At 39.2% G+C, this 22877-nt stretch overlaps 1 protein-coding gene across 7 annotated transcripts in view; it reads left to right on the forward strand.

Annotated features, from left to right (window-relative positions):
- Nucleotides 1-22877, forward strand: part of mcf2l2 (MCF.2 cell line derived transforming sequence-like 2) — a 360445-nt gene that overhangs the window by 306458 nt on the left and 31110 nt on the right. For 5 of the 7 annotated variants that reach the window (XM_048541672.2, XM_048541670.2, XM_048541668.2 and 2 more), the window contains exons 27-29: nt 1127-1222; nt 14746-14820; nt 20541-20615. In XM_048541672.2, coding sequence (XP_048397629.2) covers nt 1127-1222; nt 14746-14820; nt 20541-20615 — 246 coding nt within the window. The remainder of the gene's footprint in view (nt 1-1126; nt 1223-14745; nt 14821-20540; nt 20616-22877) is intronic. The other 2 variants (XM_059651115.1, XM_048541671.2) reach the window with 2 other exon arrangements.

The raw sequence follows: 22877 nt of genomic DNA on the forward strand, positions 1-22877 counted from the left end.
TCTCTTAAATGACCCCAATGACCTTGCTTCCACAACTGCTGCTGGCAACGCATTCCATGCTCCCACAACTCTCTGCGTAAAGAACCTGCCTCTGACATCCCCTCTATACTTTCCACCAACCAGCTTAAAACTATGACCCCTCGTGCTAGCCATTTCTGCCCTGGGAAATAGTCTCTGGCTATCAACTCTATCTATGCCTCTCATTATCTTGTATACCTCAATTAGGTCCCCTCTCCTCCTCCTTTCTGTGATAGGTAAAAGGTTGCAGTGAAAATTATGCCTTAAAAAAGTTCTTGTCTGGCACCAGATGAAAGTTCATCATTTAGAAGATGCATCACAAAGAGTGTGATTTCAGGAAAGCCTCTCAGAAATTGGAAGAATGGATGACCATGGAAATTGAGGCCGTAGCTTTCCTATCAATTTGTCTCAACTCAGCAAATAAGATATTTCCATCTATTTAAGAGGCATACTTTGTGATCCTGACAATTTTTGAATTGCCTTCACTGTGGGAATGTTCAGAGAACTTTCTTGTTTAGGCCTGAGTTAAACTGCACTTTGGGTCTCAATTGACATGGGCTTCTGATGACAGTTAATGACCAACTTAGCCAATGAACTGCAATTAGCAGATAAAATAGAGATAGATTTCACTGACAATTGGATTGTTGGGCTGAAGTTTCCATTTTAAAGACTTTGGTGTCCGATTTCAAATGGCAGTGTTACTAGTAATTCCTAGCATTACACAAGAAAAGCCTTTTTTCTGTAACAATACTTTCCATTTAACATTGCTAAGTGTGAAATGTCGAAACGCAAAACAAAAATACATTATGTTATCATAATACTATTGAATATCAAGCTGTAAAATAATAATATATTGATTTATAAGTAAAATTGTTCACATGGTTTTAGGCTGGAATCTATATTAATGACCTTAGCCTAAACATTCAACCAAAAGGAAGGTTTATGCTTTCCTGCCACATCTACAATACTTGGCCAGAAAATGGAACTTAAAAATGTCTAAGAAATGCCCAACTGATAAAAGAAACACATGTTTTCATGCGAAGATAATCTGTGTACACTTAAGGATATATCAGTTTTCCTTCTCACTCTTCCTCTTCCTCTTTCCTAGCTGATGTTCCTTCCAGTCATAACCTTGATCGTTCATCTCTTGCTAAAAAGCGATTTACATTGCAGGGTCTTTCCAATCGCAGACCTCCACAGAAAGGTAAAACAACTAAGTGCAACTGATGTAACTTCAGTGTCCGTCCTATACCGCATGGCTCTTCACCTTTCCAAACAACTATCATCACTATTACATACTTTTCCATTTGTAACCTAGAAGGTATATTTACTTATGTTTTATGTACAAGTTGTGTTTCCTACTGTTATCATCTGAATTTCATTGAACCTCTGTCATCTATTTTATAAAAACTAATAATGCTTTCAAATGTTAATACTGCTGCAAGGAATCACAAACCCTAAAAGATGAACAAACGTTTATTACTTTATGTAATATACAACAAACACAATTTCATACTTTTTCACCTCAACCGTGATAAAACAAAGCATTTCAAAGTTTCTTCAGGCTGAAAGATTGACTCCAACATAACCATCTTCCCTGTAGTGTCAAGTTTGTAAACACATGACCCTTGATGCAACATACTCCAGGCCAAGAGATGTAAGGGATGAAATAGCAGAGGCTCTAACCATCATTTTCTAATCCCGTCTGGCTATAGGCATTGTACCAGGAATGGTACATGGAAGGATTACTAACATTGCCCCATTGACTTAAAAGGGAGGATGGCATAGTTCAACTGTACACAAATCAGTTAGCCTAAAACCAATGGTGAGGAAATTCTTGGAAAAAAGTCTGAGTGGCAAAATTAATCATCATTTAGAAAGACGGATTAATCAAGGACAGCCTGCAAGGATTTGTTAAGAGAAGTCAAAATTGTCTGAATTTCACAAGACTTTCGACATGGTTCCAAATGGAAGACTGGTCAGGAAAGTAAAGGTCCCTGAGATCTTCCGGGTCAAGCATATTTGAATCCAGAATTGATTAAAAGAATAACGGTTCATGGGAGTTTAAATGACTGCGGTTGGTTACAGTGGGTTTCCATAGGTTCAGTACTAGATTCCTTGCTTTTTATGGTTCATGTCAATAGATTAAACTAAAGCATAAAATGCACAATTCAGAAATTTGCAGATGATACAAAAATCGTTACGTACTTGATAGTGGGAAGAAAGCTCTAGACTGTAGAAAGATATCAGTGGACTGATCAGATGGGCATAGAAGTGAGTAGAATGCACACAAAGATTATGCATGAGAAGGTAATAATTGGTTGTTAAACACAGAAGTACTGCAGAATAGAGCAATCTGGGTGCTGCTACTTACAGATCTCTAAAGGTATCAGGACTTTTACATAAGTGAGACACATGGCAAAGTTTCCTTTAGAAGCTGAGGCATAGACAATAAAGAAAAGGGTCAGTCGAAAATTGTATAAAACACAAGTTAAGACTCAAATAAAGTTTAGTGTTCTGCTGTTGTCACTGCATTAGAAGAACATTGTGATTACACAAGAGAGAGTACAGAGGTGATTTACGAGCATGTTACCAGGAATGGAGAATATACCAATGAGAAAAACTCTTATAAACTAGGGTTGTGTTCTTTGGATAAGGTTGAAGAAAGATTTAATTGAGCTGTATCAAATTCTGAGGGCTTAGATTCAGAATGCATTGAATTATGTTAGCAGGTCAGTGGACAAATAGACAACATGCATTTAAAGCAATTGGTGGAAAAGATACAGGGAATTGGAGGAGGATTTTTTCGTACATGGAGGAAGGTAGAGTTCTACAAATCATTATTTGAAAGGGTGGTACAGCAGATACCCTTATCATATTTAAAATACATTCAGGTATGCACGTATAGTTCTATAATCCACAAGAATATAGACAATGGGTTTATAAACAGGAATAGGCTGAATAGCTCCTGTTTGGTTCGCAGTGTGACAATGGGCTGAATAATCTTCTTTGTGTCATACATTTTCTATGTCTCTACATTCCTCAATATCAATTGGGAGCATTGTACAGATTAATGGGAAATAAGACCTCATATGGCTCACCACACGAGCAGGACTCCCCTAAAACGACCAAACTCGCTTGGGCTGCCACTGCCAATCTATTTCCTGCACATTGCCTGAGAAAGGAAGTAGAGGAGGTGTTTGGAATGATATGGAATCATGGTGGATTTCCTTGCTCTCTGTCACCACTACTACTTGAGGCAATATGGGAAGTGGAGATCAATCTGAAGAAAAGGTACTAAATAACCAATGGAAGAAAATGGCCTTGTAGCAGCTTCCACTTCTTCCTTTTATCTGAAAGATTTAGCAGCTGCAAACCTTTCTCTCTGACTCATTCCATAATCTTTGGGTCACTTCAGCCTGTCAATTTGAATGACAGAATTCCTGGATCACCAATTCCAGCACTTCCTCACTGACTCTTACGAATAGAATGTCCTTCAAGAACTTTGAATTAGGAAGGCAGATCAGGATCAGAGCAGGCCTGGGTGTATTGCTGCATCAAAGTGTAACCCTGAAGCAAAAGCCAGATGGCATGGTCCTGATGTGTGGCTCCTTATAAGCTTTCTGTTCTGCAAATGATAGTAATCACTGAGATCTTTTCAGGTAAAACTGTGAAAAATACTTATACATTTACAAAGCAATTTGATTCTCCAAAATTGCTTGTCTTTGAGGACAAGAGTCAGGAAGTGTGTTGCAAAGTTGTAACATGTCCATTAAAGGTTGGATGGTTTATATTTAACCTATCAGTCAATCCTTTTATCTCAACTGGCAGATGAACAACATCAAGTAAACCATATTACTCTAAATTTTTTAAAAATATTCCTGTCAACATATGATGTCAAAAATGTAATTTTTTTATAAGTCAGAATAATACTTTTGCAGCAGAGAAGACATTATTTGTTCTAGAAAATACTCCAGATCCTATTGAAAAATCTGAGTAACCATAATATAAATGGTATAAATTGCAACAAGTGAAAATTTCAAACATTTGTCAGCGAATCATGATAAAACTACTGGTGTGTTTCAATCATTGGATTTAATAACATTTAGATTAGATTAGATTAGACTCCCTACAGTGTGGAAACTAAAAGGTATTCTGAGCAATAGCTCTGCATTAATCTATTTTTATAGAAAAATCAGAAACTATGCATTTGGTCATGGAGTCATACAGTTAAACAGCACTAAAAAAGATCCTTCAGTCCACCTCATCCAAGCTAATCAGATATCCTAAACTGATATAGTCCCATTTATCAGCATTGGGCCCATACCCCTCTAAAGCCTTCCCATTCATGTACTCATCCAGATGCTTTTTAAATGCTATAATTGTATCTGCCTCCGCTACTTCCTCTGGCAGCTTATTCCACACATGCACCACCCTCTGCACGAAAATGTAATGCCTCAGGTCCTTTGTAAATCTTTTGCCTCTTACCTTAAATCTGTGCCATCTAGGTTTGGACTTCCCTATTCTGGGAAAAAGACCTTGACTATTCACCCTATCCATGCTTCTCATGATTTTATAAACGTCTATAAGGTCACTCCTCAGCCTCTGACACTCCAGGGGAAAAAGCCCCAGCCTATTCAGCCTGTCCCTCTAACTTAAGCCCTCCAATCCCAGTAACATCCTTTTAACCTTTTCTGAACCCTTTCAAGTTTAACATCTTTCTATAGCAGGGAGACCAGAATTGAATACAGTGTTGTAAAAGTGGGCCCAAAAAATGTCCTGTACAGCCACAACATGACATCCCAACTGCTATGTCCATGCACTGACCAATGAAAGCAAGCATGCAAAATGTCTTTTTCACCTCTGTCTACCTGCGACTCTACTTTTGTGGAACTATGCACCTGCACCACGAGGTCTCTTTGTTCAGCAACACTCCCCAGAACCCTACCACTAACTGTATAAGTCCTGTTCTGGTTTGCCTTACCAAAATTCAACATCTCACATTTATCTAAATTAAACTCCATCTGCCACCCTTGGCCCATTAACCCATCTGATCAAGTTCCATTGTTCTCAGAGATATCCTTCTTCACTATTACTACACCACCAATTTTGGTGTTATCTACAAACTTACTAGCCTATATTAACAAGCTAATCATTTGCATAAATGATGAAAAACAGCAGACCCAGCAATGATCCTAGTGGCACACCTCTGGTTTCAGGCCTCCAGTCCAAAAAACAATGCTCCACCACCACCCTCTATCTCCTGCCTTCAAGCCAATTTTGTATCCAAATGGCTAGCTTCCCCCAGATTTCATATGATCTAACTTTGTCAAACACCTTGCTGAAATCCATATCGACAATGTATACCACTCTGCTTTCATCAATCTCTTTGCCACTTCTTCAAAAAATTCAAAAACACTTGCTAGCAGTAAACTGCCTACTCATGCTCAGTTTGGGATATGCCAGGCCCACTCAGCTCCTGATCTCATCACAGCCTTAGATGAAATATGGACAAATATGATAAAGTCCAGAAGTGAGGTGAGAGTTACAGCTCGTGTCATCAAGGGCGCAGTTGACTGATAGCAGCATCAAGAAGTCAAGCATAAGTGAAGAAAATGGCAATCGGGGGAATCTCTATGCTTGTTCTAGTCATGTACACCATAAAGGAAGATGGTTGTCATTGTTGGATATCAGTTAGTTCACTTGCAGGACATCAGTGTAGGAGTTCCTCAGAGTCATGTCCAAGGCCCAACCATTTTAATCAATGTTTCATCAATGACCTTCCCTCCATCGGAAGGTCAGAAATGGGAATGCTTGCTAATCATTGCACAATGTTCAGTGTCATTTGCAACTCCTCAGATACTGATACTGATACTGTTACAATCATTGAATCCCCCACTATCAACATCCTTGGGGTTACCATTAACCAGAAACTCAACTGGACTTGCCATATAAACACAGTAGTTACAAGAGCAGGTCAGAGGCTAGAAATACTGTGGTACATAACTCATCTCCTCATTCCCAAAGCTTGTCCACTACCTAAAAGGCAGGTCAGGAGTGCACTGTACTACTTCCTTCTTGTCTAGATGGGGCAGCTCCAACAACACTCAAGAAGCTTGACACTATCCAAGGCAAAGCAGCTCACTGGATTAGCACCACAACCACAAGCATCCATTCACTCCCACACTGACATTCGGTAGCAACAGCATGTACAATCTACAATACGCATTGCAAAAATTCATTAAAGCTCCTTAGACAGCACCTTCCAAACCCAGAATCATTTTCAGCTAGAAGGCCAAGGACAGCAATAATTACTGGTAACACCACCAGCCGAAAAATCCCCTCCAAGCCACTCATCATCCTGATTTGAAAATATATTGCTGCTCCTTCAGTACCACTGGGTCAAAATTCTGAAATTCCCTCTCTACAGCAAATGGACTGCAGCAATGCAAGAAGCCATCTTACCAACACCTTCTCAATAGCAGTACCCCATGGGTTTACTGGAGAAATACATCATGTGGTGCCGTACCAAACTTTATAAAGGGGAAAGTAACACCTGCAAATCCATAATCTGTGCTGTCAGCCAATTTCAAAAACAGCACGATTCCAGGCATTGTAACCACCCCCAAATCATGAAAACTAAGGAAGAAAGAGAAGAACAAAATCAGCCTGCCCGAATCATTTGGGAAATCTATCTGCTAAGTGCAGATGTCTGACTAGGCTCAACTATGAAGCCTTCAACAATCCAATAGTCTGGTGCCACTCAAATTAGGAATTGGTAATTCAGAGAGGATCCTTGGGAAATTTTATCCCAATAATGAGTCGAGGAAAAGAGGGAAGAAAGTTGGAAAATAATATAATGTTATTAAATTCTTCATTCTGTGTCTTCACCTTGTTTTCTTAATATGAGAAGAGGCAAGTGCACACCAGACTGATGTTAAAACAGGAATAAATGGATTAATCTACCAGGGTAGCTTCATCCAGCAAAAAGTTGAGCAAATTGAGAAATCGGAGAAAAAAAGACGAGGATCCATTGCTTCTAAGTTGTCAAATGCATAGTCAGCTAAAGTCTGTAAGGTAAACACAAACAGGACAAATAAATCAATGTTGCAAGTCTGATAACAGCTTAGGCCATTGCTTGAGTAAAGTTGTTGAGAAAATTGCATGCAAAAAGTGCTGATATTGTAGATCTGAACTTCTAGGAGGACCTTCACTGCCACATCAAGGTTAGTGCACCTGTTCATTAAATTTAAGTGTGTGTCTTTTTCAAAATGCACGAAATTGGTGTTGGAGAATGCAACATGTTCCGGGGCAGGCATGGCTCAGCTGCTTTCAGCACTCCAAGACAAGCAACAACACAAAACAATTAGTTATGCTCACCCCACTCAATCCAACATTGGCCTTGCATCCCGAGGTTAGAAAGAATAAATTGCTGCATGAGTGTGACATTCATTAATTTCCTACACTGGCCATATTGTGTCATTCTGGGATACTAAGCCAAGAGCATCAGGTCAAATTTCAAGCTAGTTAGACAATGAGCCAAACTGTTCTAAATTTAAAGCAAACCTGACGAGTAGTTTCCTGTATATTATCCATATATAACAGCCACTATAAATGTCTCGACAAGTGTTTTTTAATAGAATGTACTTTAAAGTTGCCACATACACTTCAATGTGCAGATTATGATTTGAAAAGCCAATCAGATAATCCTCTGCAAGAAAAGATGCATGTAATTTCTACATGGTCTTCATTCCTTCCTCCTCCACTATCTTTTTTTTAATGCTTGTTATGACTAGACCACAAACCCTACAAATTGTGAATAAAGGTGACATCCTGTCCTTGAAAAGCTAAATATCAATGACTCAATTATTTCGTGTTCCAAGCATAAAATATATAACTACACCTCATTTCAATCTTGACAGTAGAATAAAATCAAAGTAGTGAGTGTTTGTGGTGCAGTATCATTGTCTTTGACTCTGAACCAGGTTCAGGTCACCAATTTGCTCCAGAGGTGTATCACAACATACCTCAAAGGTGATTAAAATATCTAAAAGCAAAGTCGTTCCTAAAACCTAGAGTATTATGCCTAAAATAGTTCAAATATGTTGAATTGAATAAGTATACCTAGTACACAACGTGATGGGCCAAGAAAATACATTTAGACACATTCAATTAAAATAGACAGACCTTGGGACTGTTAATCTGGTCCAAGCAGGGAACCCTGGCTGACAGCTATAAACAGGAGCATCAGAGGTTCTGCTTGCTCTGAGACCTGTCTCTGAAGAAGCTGGATCAGTGTCAAGAACTGTCTATGTGTAAATAAAGGGCGACCTGTTAGGAGGATACTGGCTACTGTGGAGTTATTTCAGTGGCGACAGGAGAAAAGCAACCTCCCAAAGAAATTTGCTCGCAACAGTCACTTTGATTTGAGGCAAGTATTTCTGGCATCATGCCATTAATTGGGAAGCTTGATCATTCGATTCTGCGGTTGAAGACTGTGTCCAGTATCTGGAAAGAATGTGTTATTTTTTTCCAGGCAAATGAAAAGCTGGGAGATCATTTGGTATTTGGCATTAATGATTTAATAATGCAAAAGCACCTACCAAATGAAGCCCAACTGGACTTCAAACAAGCACTTCGACTGGCTTTATCATTGGAAAATGTGGCAAGTGGAGCCTGTGAGTAGCAGAGTATTCCAATGGAAGTGCACACCATCACTAGTCTGACTGAGCTTTGGGAACACCACTTGAGTGAAAGCAATTGCAGAGCCTCGGTCAGAACAAATCCTGCGCTGGAGACCACCTCCAGTGTTGCAGTAACTCGGAACTCACATTCGAAGAACAACACCTTACCTTCCTCCTGGCCACTTCCAATCCAGAGGATTCAACATTGAGTTCTACAATTTCAAATAACCTTCCCACCCATCACCCAAGTCCCCTTCCAGCCCCACCTCCTTCCTTCCATTCTGCCTTCTGACCCTCCTTTCCAGCCACCAATCAGATTCATCCCTCCCATCGACAGGCTAGGTCGTACCTACCATCGGTGTCCACCATTCCAGCTCCACCCATGCCCCCCTCCTCTTCATCTGCAGCGCCCCCTACCCCTACATCTGGTTCTGAAGAAGGGTAATACCCGAAACATTGACTGCTCCTTTCCTCCAGATGCCGCCTGGCCTGCTGTGTTCTTCTAGCCTCCTGTTTGTCTACCTTGGATTCCAGCATTTGCAGCTTTTTTGTCTTTAAGCAGGCTTACTCAAGCTGAATTGTGGCTCTCACAATGCCAGGACATAGCCATAAGAAAGGAACAATTAAAGCTTATTGCTCTCTTTAGATGCACAGGTGTCAGTTTCCCGTGCAACAATACACCTAACTTAAATATAGCATGTTATATGACAGTCTCCTTCAATCTGTTAAGGCTTCCGAATATTTGTGTTTTCTTTGTAGATAACTTGAGGGATGCTGATCAACATATACACTCACATGCACAAAATGAGGTACAGTATAGAGTACTGAGGCAATCACTTTTGCCTTCTGTGAAGAAAATAACCTCTAGAAAGGGGGAACTTAAGCTACATGTTTGGGCTTTTCAAACATCTGCTAGTAGCTGCAATGTTTTTGGTATACCCTCTTTTGATACCTGTGATCTTCCCTCAGCATCCAGTGTCCTCCCTCCTTTTCCCAAGATTCTTCCAGAGTCCCTGATAACCACATCCTTTAAGCTGCATTTCCTATGACTGCTTTCTAGGTAGCCCTATATAGTGACTGTTTTGAATGCAGCCCCTTTTTGTGGGGACCCTTCTACTTGTTCCTTCACAGCCACAGTCCTGATCTGTAAAAGAGTATCAGGAATTAAGTGCTTGCTTTCCAGTTAAGATCTTGACTTAGTCATGCCACCCTTTTGGCCACCATCAGGCTGCTCATCTGTTAGGTAAAATTTACCTTATAGCCACTCTACAGAGGTATATCCTCCATGACTCATGAATAAATTTCCCGTTCTTGGGGCTACTGTGAGCAATATCTTTGTGGCCATGTTCCCTACATTGCTTTTATTGCTGCATGGCTGGAAATCAAAATGACTCTTGGTGGCCTTCATTATCCCTGCAAATCAGGCCAACAGCCTTCATCCCCATGTCTTTCATTTTCAAGTAAACAAGCCTAATCTGGAATAACCTCTCACCACCTCCCAGCCAACAACATTATCAGCACCGTTGTTGAGTCTTAAATCACCTTCTCAAAGTTAAATAAATCATGAGACATAATTTGAATGTTGATATTAGGAATTAATAGAGTTTATTCGCCTTAATTCTGCTACCCTTTAGTGCTAATGCTATAACTGAGTGCTTGTGCTATCCTATTTTTTAAATTTATGTTTCAGTTTCCTCACTTGGGTCTTTTCACATTGTCAAGAAACACATACAAACAAATCTTGGGCCATTCTCATTTGTACGCGCACTCTTTTCGAGTCTTCTTTTGTAAGATCATGAAAGATGGAGCTGGTAGTTGTATGTTTGTTCATTTGACTTATTCATCCTTTATCCTCTCCCTTTACACTTCACCTTCCCCACCCCCATCACTGCAGATGGCCTTTCCCTTCCCTCTGATTTTTTTTCAATCTTCAGTTGTGACTATTGGTCCTTTCATTACCTCCCTTGATACTCTTGCTCTATCCCTGATTCCGTTCCTATCCAAATTCTCATGTCCAGCCTTAGACTCTCATTGCCCCTTATTCAATTCACCTGCTCTTTCATCCTCCATAATATACCCAATTAACCCATTTTGTTCCCATCCTAAATATGCAGTTCCAAATCTCTCTTGTCCTCCTTGCCTCATTACTGTGATCTTCCCTCAGCATCCAGTGTCCTCCCTCCTTTTCCCAAGATTCTTCCAGAGCCCCTGATAACCACATCCTTTAAGCTGCATTCCCTATGATTGCTTTCTAGGTAGCCCTATAGTGACTATCTTGAGTGCAGCCCCTTTTTGTGTTACACCTCACTTACCTGCCCCAGTAATGTTTCCTGATATCAGCCAACGTGGATGTCTCACTTGGGCAGGCTTGTCGACCTGATCAGGCTTTCCCCTTCACACTGTAAACATTACGAACATCAAGGAAAACCACATAGGACCAGATAGAATTTCTCATCAGTCAGTTAGCCCAGTGAGACTTCACACTTTGCACTTTAAGTGTTTAAGAATAACAGACAAAACTGCATATGACTGATACTTCTCGTGAGCCGATTGACCCAGTCAGGCCTCAGCCCGAGCACTGTCAGTCAGCATTTCCACAAAGAAATGTTGCGCTTATGAAGGACCAAAGTTACTGAAGAGGTTGAAGCTCATCAGAGCTTGCAGGAAAATTCCAACCCCAGTAGATACATGCCTCATGCATACAATAGTATTTGTCATCATGTGTTGCCCATTTTTGTCCAGCAGGATTGCATTCAAGAACAGAATTTCAGCAGGATAATTTATTAATGAGTTTTCTTGGCATGCTTATGTGTAGAAATAATGCTCCTAACTAGCAGAGTTGGAAACCATCGCACCTGCCTGAAAGATTCTAGGAAATTAATACCAAAATCTTAACTCAGAAATTGATTTTGTGCTTGCTCCCCCCACCCTACTAAGTTTCTACGCTCACTATTCTAAAATTTCCAGAGTATTTTGAATTTGGAATTTTCCACCCTGTGGCTGGGCAATTCAATGGAGTCAGTGGTAAGGGAGTCAATCTTTTAGCTGGGATTGAAGACTCTGGTTTTAATCATTTGGAGAAGTGTAGATTAATTAATAAAAATTAGCAAGGACATATTAAAGACAAATCATATTTCACTAATGTGACTGAGTATTTTATTGAAGTAATAGAGGTATTTGATTTGGTGGATAAAAACTTTCAAAAACATTTAATAAATTACACATGACAGGCTTTATCATACCCTATGAGAATAATGATAGCCTTCAAAAGGACGTAGAAAGATTGGTGGTCCAGGAGTATATATGGTCAATGAAATTTAATGCAGGACAGAGTGAAATGATACATTTTGGTAGGAAGAATGAGAAGAAACAGTCTAAAATGAAGGACATAATTCTGAGGAGGAGCAGGAACAGAGAGATTATGTGCATAATTTAGTGAAGGTGGAAGAACAAGTTGAGCAAATGTTTTCAAAAGGCATGCAGGATTTTAGACTTCATAAGTTGAAACTTAGAGCACAAAAGCAAGGTAGTTAAAACACATTTTTATTACCAATTGCTTTAGTATCAACTCGAATATGTTGTCCAATTCTGGACATGGCACTTTATGGAAAATAGAAGATTGAGAGGAGATTTGATAGATGCATTGAAAATCGTGAGAATTCTTGACAGAGTAGACACAGGGAAACTTCCCTTTGGCAGGAATATTGAGAATGATAGAACGGAGATTTAAGGTGACCGTTAAAAGAAACAGGCGAGAATTTGAGTGTTCAACATCTGGAATGCTGTAGTCTGAGTGTGATGGATGCAGGTCCTACAGTGTTTTACAAAAGGGAATTGGATCAATATCCAAAGAAGAACAAACAGCCGTATGAATTAGGAGAAGTAGGCTGCTTAATAAGATCATGGCTGATTTAATTCGCATTCACATTTACCTCAGCTGAATAGGCCAAGTAGAGTTGTTACTGCAGAGTCTGTAGTGATAAAATGGGATGAATATTCTCATGCATTGGAATTATTCTAAGATTCTATGTGGTGGTTGAACACTTACTTACTGACAATGTTGCTAAATGTTAGTGACAGGGAAGGTTCACAACCAAGAGTAGATAGTTCATCAAAGAAAGTAAGCTGTAGCTGGAAAAGTATTGAGTCTGTTCAAACAGTTGGGAATGGAGCCATGTAGGTGCATCCCATGGAATAGCAGAGAAGAAACATTAAGGCAGAAACTTGAGTAAGGTTGACAACAAGGAACAATACTTCACTGTGCCAAAGTCACACAGCTTAAGACCACTCTGACAGTGGACGGAGGCTTTGAAGGCCAGTGAAGGGTGTCTATTGACCCAAGGATGACGGAGACCTCCAACCACTCTCTTGCAGCTGAGAAAATACCAGCAGAGTCATGTAGGCAATGATGTATCCCGGGAGGGTCATAACATTTCATCCAATGTATGTTTATCTGTACAAAATTCGGACAGCAGTATTTGGAGCCTTGAGCTTTAAAGTGGTATGGCTGGCATCAAATCAGTGTGACACATTGAATGCTATTCGACCCTGCAGTGGTTTACATCTTCTTTGATGACAGCATGACAGGGAGAATGAGAAAAGGTGACTCAGAGCAAGGCAACCTGTTGAAGCAGGAAGAGCTTTCAGCAGAAAGCTGTAGCTGTCAGACAGTCCAAGGTGAAATTATTCTCCCTCAACCTCAATAGAATTAGGTATCTGATGTCATTGAGGTTCATCACTAAAATTTGCCACCTGCTGTAACCATAACTGCAGCCTCATAGCACACCAACCATGCTATTTCCAATAACAGTGATGGTAACCGTAGCCAGGAAATTTGATCCATTTGGCTCCTTTCAGTGGATCATGCAATGGTTGCAGCATCTGCTAGTTCACATTTGCACCAATACTGGTGTGGAATGTTCCCTATTGAGACTGATCACTTTGAATGGCAGATTTGAATTCCCTTTGACCAACTTAAAGGAATTACACCATGTTTGACCATATTATGAATGTACCAGTACTGGAGCAGAATTTAATGTTTTGAGTCTAGATGACTCTTCATCAGAGACTCAAAACGTTAGTTTGCTTTCTCTCCATGGATGCTGCCTGACCTGCTGTGACCTCCAGCATTTTTTGTTTTCAATACAGATTCACTGAACCTACTACGACTGTTCACAAGACCTGTCACTAATTATCCACCCATATGAAAAGGGCAGCTACACTTCCCTCTTGAACACCATGTAGCTACAACTCTACTGTATTCAAATGCTATATTGTCTTCTGTATTTTGCACAGTAAGAATTTAAGACAGGCTGTTTTTAATATTTTGTTAATGTAAATCCACAACATCCTGTAATATTTGGAACTGAAATCATGAATCGTTTTTAAAAATAGATTGCGTAAGTCTCCGAGAAGAAGCAAGAAACAGCTTGCTAAAATTTAAATTACTTATTATTTGCACTGAATACAAAGTAAATAGATTATTGTATAAAAATATATGCATAAAAATGCATAGTGATTTCAATATACTTGTCCGTAATACATACACATTGGAGAACAGTGGATTTCTTCTATTGCCGTCACTTGTGTAATTTCTATGTAATGCTCGCCATCATTTTTAATGACTCCACTTATTGTTTTCTTTATTTAATGGAAAAACGTTTCTGATTTCAGTGTAGTCGGTATGAAGTGTCTAAAGCTCGCAAATGGCATTTCCAGTTGTGTCCATTACTTTACTGTGTAAATACAATTCAACTGTTTTCAATTCCATTAAAGCTAGCTAAGAGTACAAGATCTGAATAAGATAGATTTCAAATGATAGAAAAAAGTCATAAAGTACATATTTTTTAAAAAGACAGTATATACTTAAGAAAATGAAAATATTTTTAAGATGCTATTTTGCAAATTAACTGTATAAAGGATCACAAGCAGAGTATTCTGGTTTTTTATGCTGTTATCTGACCAGTGTTTGACCACTATTTTCCTGCTTCTTCTCCTGGTTTCTTTCCTAATCTTTGCGTGCATTGATTTTCTGTATTCCCAGAATCACAGTCTAAGGAGCCAACTGTAATTCGGCGCATTTCCTTAGCTTCCTCTGTCAGTGCTTCACGAAGTAAAGGTACGTTATAATTACCATTCCACTCTGCTCTGTTCCTAGTTTTGAATAAATTTGATTGTAATGATAGGATAAATTGTACCTCAAAAGACCTGTATATATCACTGTAGGGAGCTTGAATTCCTTATTTACATTGGAGAAACCTGCCTTATTAAATCCATATTACAATTAGTAGGATATCACTCGGTTCGCGATAAACAACTGCACCTCCCAGTCGCGAACCATTTCAACTCCCCCTCCCATTCTTTAGATGACATGTCCATCGTGGGCCTCCTGCAGTGCCACAACGATGCCACCCGAAGGTTGCAGGAACAGCAACTCATATTCCGCTTAGGAACCCTGCAGCCCAATGGTATCAATGTGGACTTCACCAGCTTCAAAATCTCCCCTTCCCCCACCGCATCCCAAAACCAGCCCAGCCTGTCTCTGCCTCCCTAACCTGTTCTTCCTCTCGCCCATCCCTTCCTCCCACCCCAAGCCGCACCTCCATTTCCTACCTACTAACCTCATCCCACCTCCCTGACCTGTCCATCTCCCTGGACTGACCTATCCCCTCCCTACCTCCCCACCTATACTCTCCTCTCCACCTATCTTCTTTTCTCTCCATCTTCGGTCCACCTCCCCGTCTCTCCCTATTTATTCCAGAACCCTCACCCCATCCCCCTCTCTGATGAAGGGTCTAGGCCCGAAACGTCAGCTTTTGTGCTCCTGAGATGCTGCTTGGCCTGCTGTGTTCATCCACCTTCACACTTTATTATCTTGGATTCTCCAGCATCTGCAGTTCCCATTATCTCAAGCCCAAGAAAACATTGGAGTGCACAATCTGTTTCAGAAGAAAATGAAAAATCTGATGACATTCTCTGTCATTTAGGCTTATACATAAGCAATGTCACTAATCTTAGATAAAACCTACAAAACTATATCTTGTGTATAGGTCAGAACTTTTAGGATAGCAGAGAAAATGGAAGCAAACAGAAAGTAAATTAAAACATATGTGAATGCAGAGTGAAATTTATTGCGTACAGCAACCTGAATGTTGCTAGATTAAATGAACATGTTAATAAAAGTTCTCAATTATTCTCCTCTGGAAATTAAATGTGATGTATGAAGCCCTAATTTCATTTTGTGGAAATCATATACTGAACAGAATTGCATTAAATTTGTCCGATAATGGGAAAATACATACTTTGTTAGAATTTTTTCTAATATTGTTAATAACTAGTTAAATTTTTTTCTCCTGTAAGTATGTATTGTGCATCCAACTCCAATTAAAGGATGACACACTCAAAGAATGGTTACAACAAAGAAGGAGAGCATTCAGCATGTCAAATCTGTGCTGGCTAATACCGTGGGGTATGACTCAGGATAACACATAGTTAACAGCACTTTTGTCACCGACAGATGAGAGATCCAATTCGGTTGTATCGAAATGCATAATAATATTGTCCCTCACAGCACAGGTATTTTATGGATAATTTCTGTTCATCCACCAGCTAACAACAAACAATGAGACTGCCAATTGTATTAGTTGAATTGGAGTGGCAGAAACTAGTATACTGTCCTTGAAGCCTGGTTAGTTCATCCGTTCCTCCCACCCCAAGCCGCACCTCCATTTCCTACCTACTAACCTCATCCCACCTCCTTGACCTGTCCATCTTCCCTGGACTGACCTATCCCCTCCCTACCTCCCCACCTATACTCTCCTCTCCACCTATCTTCTTTTCTCTCCATCTTCGGTCCGCCTCCCCGTCTCTCCCTATTTATTCCAGAACCCTCACCCCATCCCCCTCTCTGATGAAGGGTCTAGGCCCGAAACGTCAGCTTTTGTGCTCCTGAGATGCTGCTTGGCCTGCTGTGTTCATCCACCTTCACACTTTATCTTCCTGGGCTTCGATTGTTACCCCAATACAATCTTGATACGGAGCATCAAATTTGAAGTATTTATTAAATTGAGTAGTGTGTACTATCTACAAGATGTGCTGCAGAAATTCACCAAAGATCCTGGGACAGCACCTTTCAACCCACAACCACTTCCAACTAGAAGGGCAAGGGCAGTAGATATTTGAGAACACCAGCAACTGCAATTTCCCCTCCAAGCCACTCTCCATCCTGACTTGGAAACATATCACTGTTCCTTCATTGTCACTGGGTCAAATTCTAGAATTACCCTGCTAACCTACAGCACATTGAATTCAGTAGTTCAAGAAGCAGCTCACTACCACCTTTTCAAGGGCAACTAGGAACAGCAGTACGTGCTGACCTCGCTTGTAATGCCCACATCCCACAAATGAATAAAACAAATTTACTGTGCTTGGTGTAATCAGTGCTTAAACATTGCTTTATAAGTGATTTTATTTGTAGCTAGCTAAGTTTGCAATTATCAGTGTATTTCACACTTGCATAGGAACTGCACACTTTGAAGTATCCATAAAGTGGCTTAAAATTCGTCGCATTTCCTTAGCTTCCTCTGTCAGTACTTCACAAAGTAAAGGTACATTATAGCGAAACTATAAGTGAATTCAGCACTTACTGTGTCAGAGATATATTAATCCAAAACTTGTGGCACAAATACCCATTCACTTCACTGTTTTTATGATCATGCAGTATGTGCACTTGCAAAGTTTGACATGCAATCCACTTATATGTGATGTGATCTTTTTCTTCTGGTTTGAGTTTCCAAATAAGTTACATACCACACAAGCCACAGCAACTGTTATAGCGTACATTGCTAGCTATGTCTCAGAGATTAGACACTAAGAAATAAGTAGTGAGAATTTACTCAGGAAATAAGGGAGAAGTGGTTAATAAGCTCCTCAGGTACTAAATGCAGAAAGACTAAGAAAATATTTTGGGTTGACATGTGGAAAATAATATTTATTCTACACATGTGCCAGTCAATAACCATCACCAAAAAGAGGGAATCTAACTATCACCACTTAACATTCAATGGCATTTTCACCACTGAATCTTCCACTATCAACATGCTGTGGGTTACCATTGGCCAGAAAATGAAATGGACTAGCTACAGAAACAAAAACTGAAAGAACTACAGATACTGTAAATCAGAAACAAAACCAGAGATTGCTGAAAAATCACTTGGCAGGTCTGGCAGCATTGGTGAGGAGAAATCAGAGTTACCATCTGTTCTGAGAAAGGGTCCCTGGATCTGAAACATTAACTCTGTTTTCTCTTCACAGATTCTGCCAGACTTGCTGAGCTTTTCCAGCAATTTCTGTTTGTGTAGCCATACAAATAGTGTGGCTACAAGAGCAGGTCAGGGGCTAGAAATACTGCAAATAGTAATTCATGTCCTGACTCATCTCCAAGGCACAAATCAGGAGTGTGATGGAATACTGTCCACTTGTCCACAGGACACAAAAAATTCCAAAAGTAGCAGAAAATCAAGGGACAATACTGAGCGAAAAATTTCAAATAATTATAACCACTAAAGAAAAAATATTCAGAAAACTGAAGGCTGACAATTCCACTGAAGCTGATGGCCAATGTTCTGGGATCTTAAAGGAAATGGGGTCTGAGATAATAAATGCATTGCTTCTTGCAAAATTTATAAAATAGATTCTAGAAAGACCTAGCAGATTGGAAAACCACAACATAGCCTCACTATTCAAGAAATAAGCAAAGCATTAAGTAGGAAACTATAGCCCAGTTAATTTAATATTAGTAATTGGGAAAATGCAAGAATAAATGTGTAAGGAATTAGTAGCAGTACATTTAGAAGATCGTTAATAATCAGGTAGAATCATGATACTTCTGTGATTTTGTGAAGAAAAGACTCTTTGACAAATGTATTAAAAATTTGACATATGGAATAGAATGTGGAAAAATTTGAGACTGTCCATATAGGCAGAAAGAATAGCAAAGCATAATACTATTTAAATTGACAACAACTGCAGAATACAATAGTACAGAAAGATCTGTATATAAATCACAAGAGATTAGCATGAAAGTACAGCAAGTAGTTAAAAAGGCAAATGGGGTGTTAACCTATATAGCACATTGGACACAGTTCAGAGAAGGGTCACCACCCTGATCCCTGGACTGCAGGGTTTCTTCTTATGAGGAAAAGTTGAAAAGATCTTGCCTAAGTTGTTCGGAATTACAAAGAGGAGAGATGATCTTCATTGAAATATACAAGATTCAGAGGGTGCTTCACAGGGTACATTCTGAGACACTGTTTCCCCAATGGCAGGAGAACCTAGAAGTGGGATGCACAGTTTCAAAATAAGGAATTTCCAACTTAGACAGAGATGAAGAAAAATTTCTTCTCCCAGAGAGTCATTAGCCCTTGGAATGCTCTTCCACAAAAATCAGTGGAGGTTAGGTCATTGAGTATTTTCAAGACCGATTTAGAGAGATTTCTGATATAGTAAGAAGTCAACTGTTCTGAGGAACAGGCAGAAAAATGGAGCTATGCCCACAATAAGATCAACCATGATTTCACTGCATGGTAGAGCTGGTTCTGTGGACAGAATCTTTTGTTCATGCTCCTATTTCATATACAGTCATCAAATGAAAGATGCTGTGACATTTATTCTAGCCTGGTCAGGCTCATCCAAAAACATGTTAATGATCATGTTACCATGCAGCCTTACGTCTACCATCTACAGATTTGTTCATGTGGCATCAATTGACATCTTGTCTTTTACTGCTATTTTGTGTTAACAAGCTGTTGTTTCATTCTGCTAAATATGAGATTGATGCTATCCATTTTTACCTCCAAGCACATTGTGCAGGGATTGACCTGCCAAGGAATCCTGTCTGTGTGAAAAGTGACATTTATAAACTGTTATGCTTCATTCCTTAAAGCGGTCTAGCTGTTATTGGTGAAACTTATTACCTAGTGAGCATATCTCAGCTAGGTCTAAGATTTATTTAAAACGGCCTTGCAGCTACAAGAGCAAGTCAGAGGCTAGGAATACTGCAGCAAGTAACTCACCTCTTGGCTCCTCAAAGCCTGTCCACCACCTACCTGTGAATTAATACTGAAACTCATTGGTATTATATAGATGATGTTGAAAGCCCCAAACTTTGGACTTTAATTTGTGATTCATATTGCTAGCACAGTCTTCTTTGTTCTAGATTTGAGACAAAAATAATTTTCTGGTCTATCTGGCATTAGATAGTGACATAACGTTGCAATTCACTTGGTTTGGTGCATAAGCATCAATTCAGCAAAGTAGGAGCAGAAATAAACATAAACAAACATTGTCACGACAAATATGAAGAACAATTATGATGTTCTTCAGTGAAGGTTTTCAGAATTTCAGTATAAAATAAATTTTCCAGATGGCACTTTGATCTTCCTCCTCACTGAAGTGTTCCTTTTAATAGTATTGGTTCAATGATGTTAGGGGTCATAGCAAGAATCCAAAAGAAACTTCTTGAGAGTAGATCATACATTTCTGATTGTGTGGTTGACATTAAAGTATTTGCATTTTCAACTCTTTGCTTATAAAAAGATGCACTCTAGCACTAATCAATGCCTCAGCTAAAACTTTATTAAGGAATAAAGATCAAGCACAATGCATTCAATTTTGTTTAATTATCTTTCCCAGCTCCAGGTCAGAAATCAAACACCGTCCCTAATTGCATTAACTGAATTAGTGTTGCCTCATTTGTTATAAGGAATAAATAATAAACTAACGACTTATGCAGATATTACCTTAGGCTGTGTTTAATATGTTTTCATGCCTCTGCAACAGGATCACTATCTGGGCCAGATGTTAAAGCTAAGAGATATGAAATAAAGAGTGACCCAACTCCACTGGGTTTTGAAGGTACAGCTGCATTTGATGTGGGGAAGTGCATGCTGCATTGTATTTTTAAACAGAAGAGTTTGTATGCTCTTATTTCAGGGGAAGTTCTTGATTTCATTTTGCACTAAAACCATGTGAATGTTGACCATAGCATGTTTGTGGTTATGTTTCAGTTTGTGATCGTGTACCCAGATTTGTGACTATGTACATTAAGTGGTTGCAGTGTTTCAAACTACATTTTTAAAACAGAAAATGTATCGTCTCTAATTCATTGACTTGATTCGTGATGCCTCCCGCAGTCAGATAGATAAAGCAAATTCATAAATGTATACAGTGAAATGTTGGAGCCCAATTCACAACTTACAACTTACCACTGATATACACCATATTTACATGTTTTCAGCCAAATCTCATGTAAATTATGGTGCATGATTTTTTGAGTAACTTGGAGCTAATTGATGACAATTGTGGCAAGCTTAAGTTTTACTGTTCACCCGTAGACTTAAAGGAACAAATATGGCCACTAGGGTTCAAGTAAAAAAATTTGGAGCAAGAACTTTTACAAAAGATAATAACTGGACCATCATATTTTTGCATGTTTTGATTTAAAACCACTGTCTGAATCTTCCTTTGGACTCAGAAAAACACAACCCATGCACTTGCATAGCTTGAAAGCTGCACACGTGACCCATTTCTTCTTGACTCTTTGTACCATTTTTCTGTTTTCATACCAAGGTCAAATTTGTGGTTTAATTCTGAGCCACTTTGGAGTACATATGGTGGGAAGCCAAGTCAGATCCCACAAGCATTTTAAAGCCTTTAAAGTCTCCTTTTATTTCCCACACACCTCATTCACAAACCCATGCCAGAACCCATTACCTATGCCATCTTTATGCCTTGACATATCTGCTGTTGCTACTCACTATCTACTATGTACTTACCTCAGATTCCATGTGATATCGATGGAAAGAAATACATTTCGTGTAAAAAAGTAAATCTCTCTCATTCTGAAGTGGAGAAAAAAATGAATTCTCTCATTGTAAATTCACCTTGTCACACTGTTGCTCTATTAGCTTACGCCAACAAACCAGAAACCATATCTATGTTATTACAACTTCTTGAAACTGCCATTATAGAAGGGCCACAGTACTGAAACCTATTAGTACTTGAAATTCAGCCAAGCATTATCATGACCACAGCTTTCCAAAGAATAGGCTACTATCTGAAATGGAAAGACATCAGTTGTTGATTTAATTTCAAAACAAACTGCCTAGCAATCAATGTTAATCGACCAGATGATTAGATTTCTTTCAAATATCAAAACAGTTTTCTTTCAGTCCGAGTGCTTAACTTAGTATAGAAAATATATCAGCACAGGGCAGTTTTTAACATGATTTCATAACATTATGGGCTTTCTCTATTGGAAAAGCCATACAACACTCTACAACAAAAACACATGGCAAATCAATATTAGGATTAATGTAAGGGTCATATCCTCATAATGAAGTACTACATTCAAGTCACATCTACATTACAATTAAACAATTATGGTAACATATGAATGTGGGGAAGGACTTTACACTTACCTTTTAGAATGTCTGAGTTTCTCAGCAAGCTTTCAATTTTTACAAACTCTTAAAACAGGCTTGTTTTTAATGGGCTTTGAAAACATTGCATCACTAGAATAAAATGGTCTGCAGGTGAAAGTCTAATTTTTGACCTTCAGTTCAAATGGCTGTGCTGACCTTAGTCGGCATGGGTGTCCATTTTATACGTTAGGCACCCACAGCAAGCCCAAATGTCAGAGGAAAGTGAGGCACGGTCCAGAATGTGAAGGAGGACTTCTTTTTTTAAATTGCCACTTTTTAAAAAAATGTGCTGCACCCTTAAATAACTCCACAGAGGCTGGTATCCTGTCACCAAGTCACACGTATTTACATGTGCATAGTACTTGACACTGGTCCATCTTCCTCAGAGCCAGCTGTCAGAGTGAACAGAACATCTAACACTCCTATTAATATCTGTCAGCCAGGGCTCCCTGATTGGATCGGGCTAACAGCCACAATCAGGGAACTCATATTCTATGGGTCCACCTGGCTGACCTCATTACAATCACTACACACTCCAGACAAAAATTAAACTTCTCACATGTAAGAATTAAATGCATTGCATTCATTTTTGACCTTTGATAGTTCTGAACTTTTTAATCTGCAGTCAATAAAATGTTGGTGGGTCAATTCCTTTGGGACTCTAGTTCACCTCCTAGACAGATACTTAAAAGTT

This window comes from Stegostoma tigrinum, chromosome 14, assembly GCF_030684315.1.
Source record: "Stegostoma tigrinum isolate sSteTig4 chromosome 14, sSteTig4.hap1, whole genome shotgun sequence".
Lineage (NCBI taxonomy): Eukaryota > Metazoa > Chordata > Chondrichthyes > Orectolobiformes > Stegostomatidae > Stegostoma > Stegostoma tigrinum.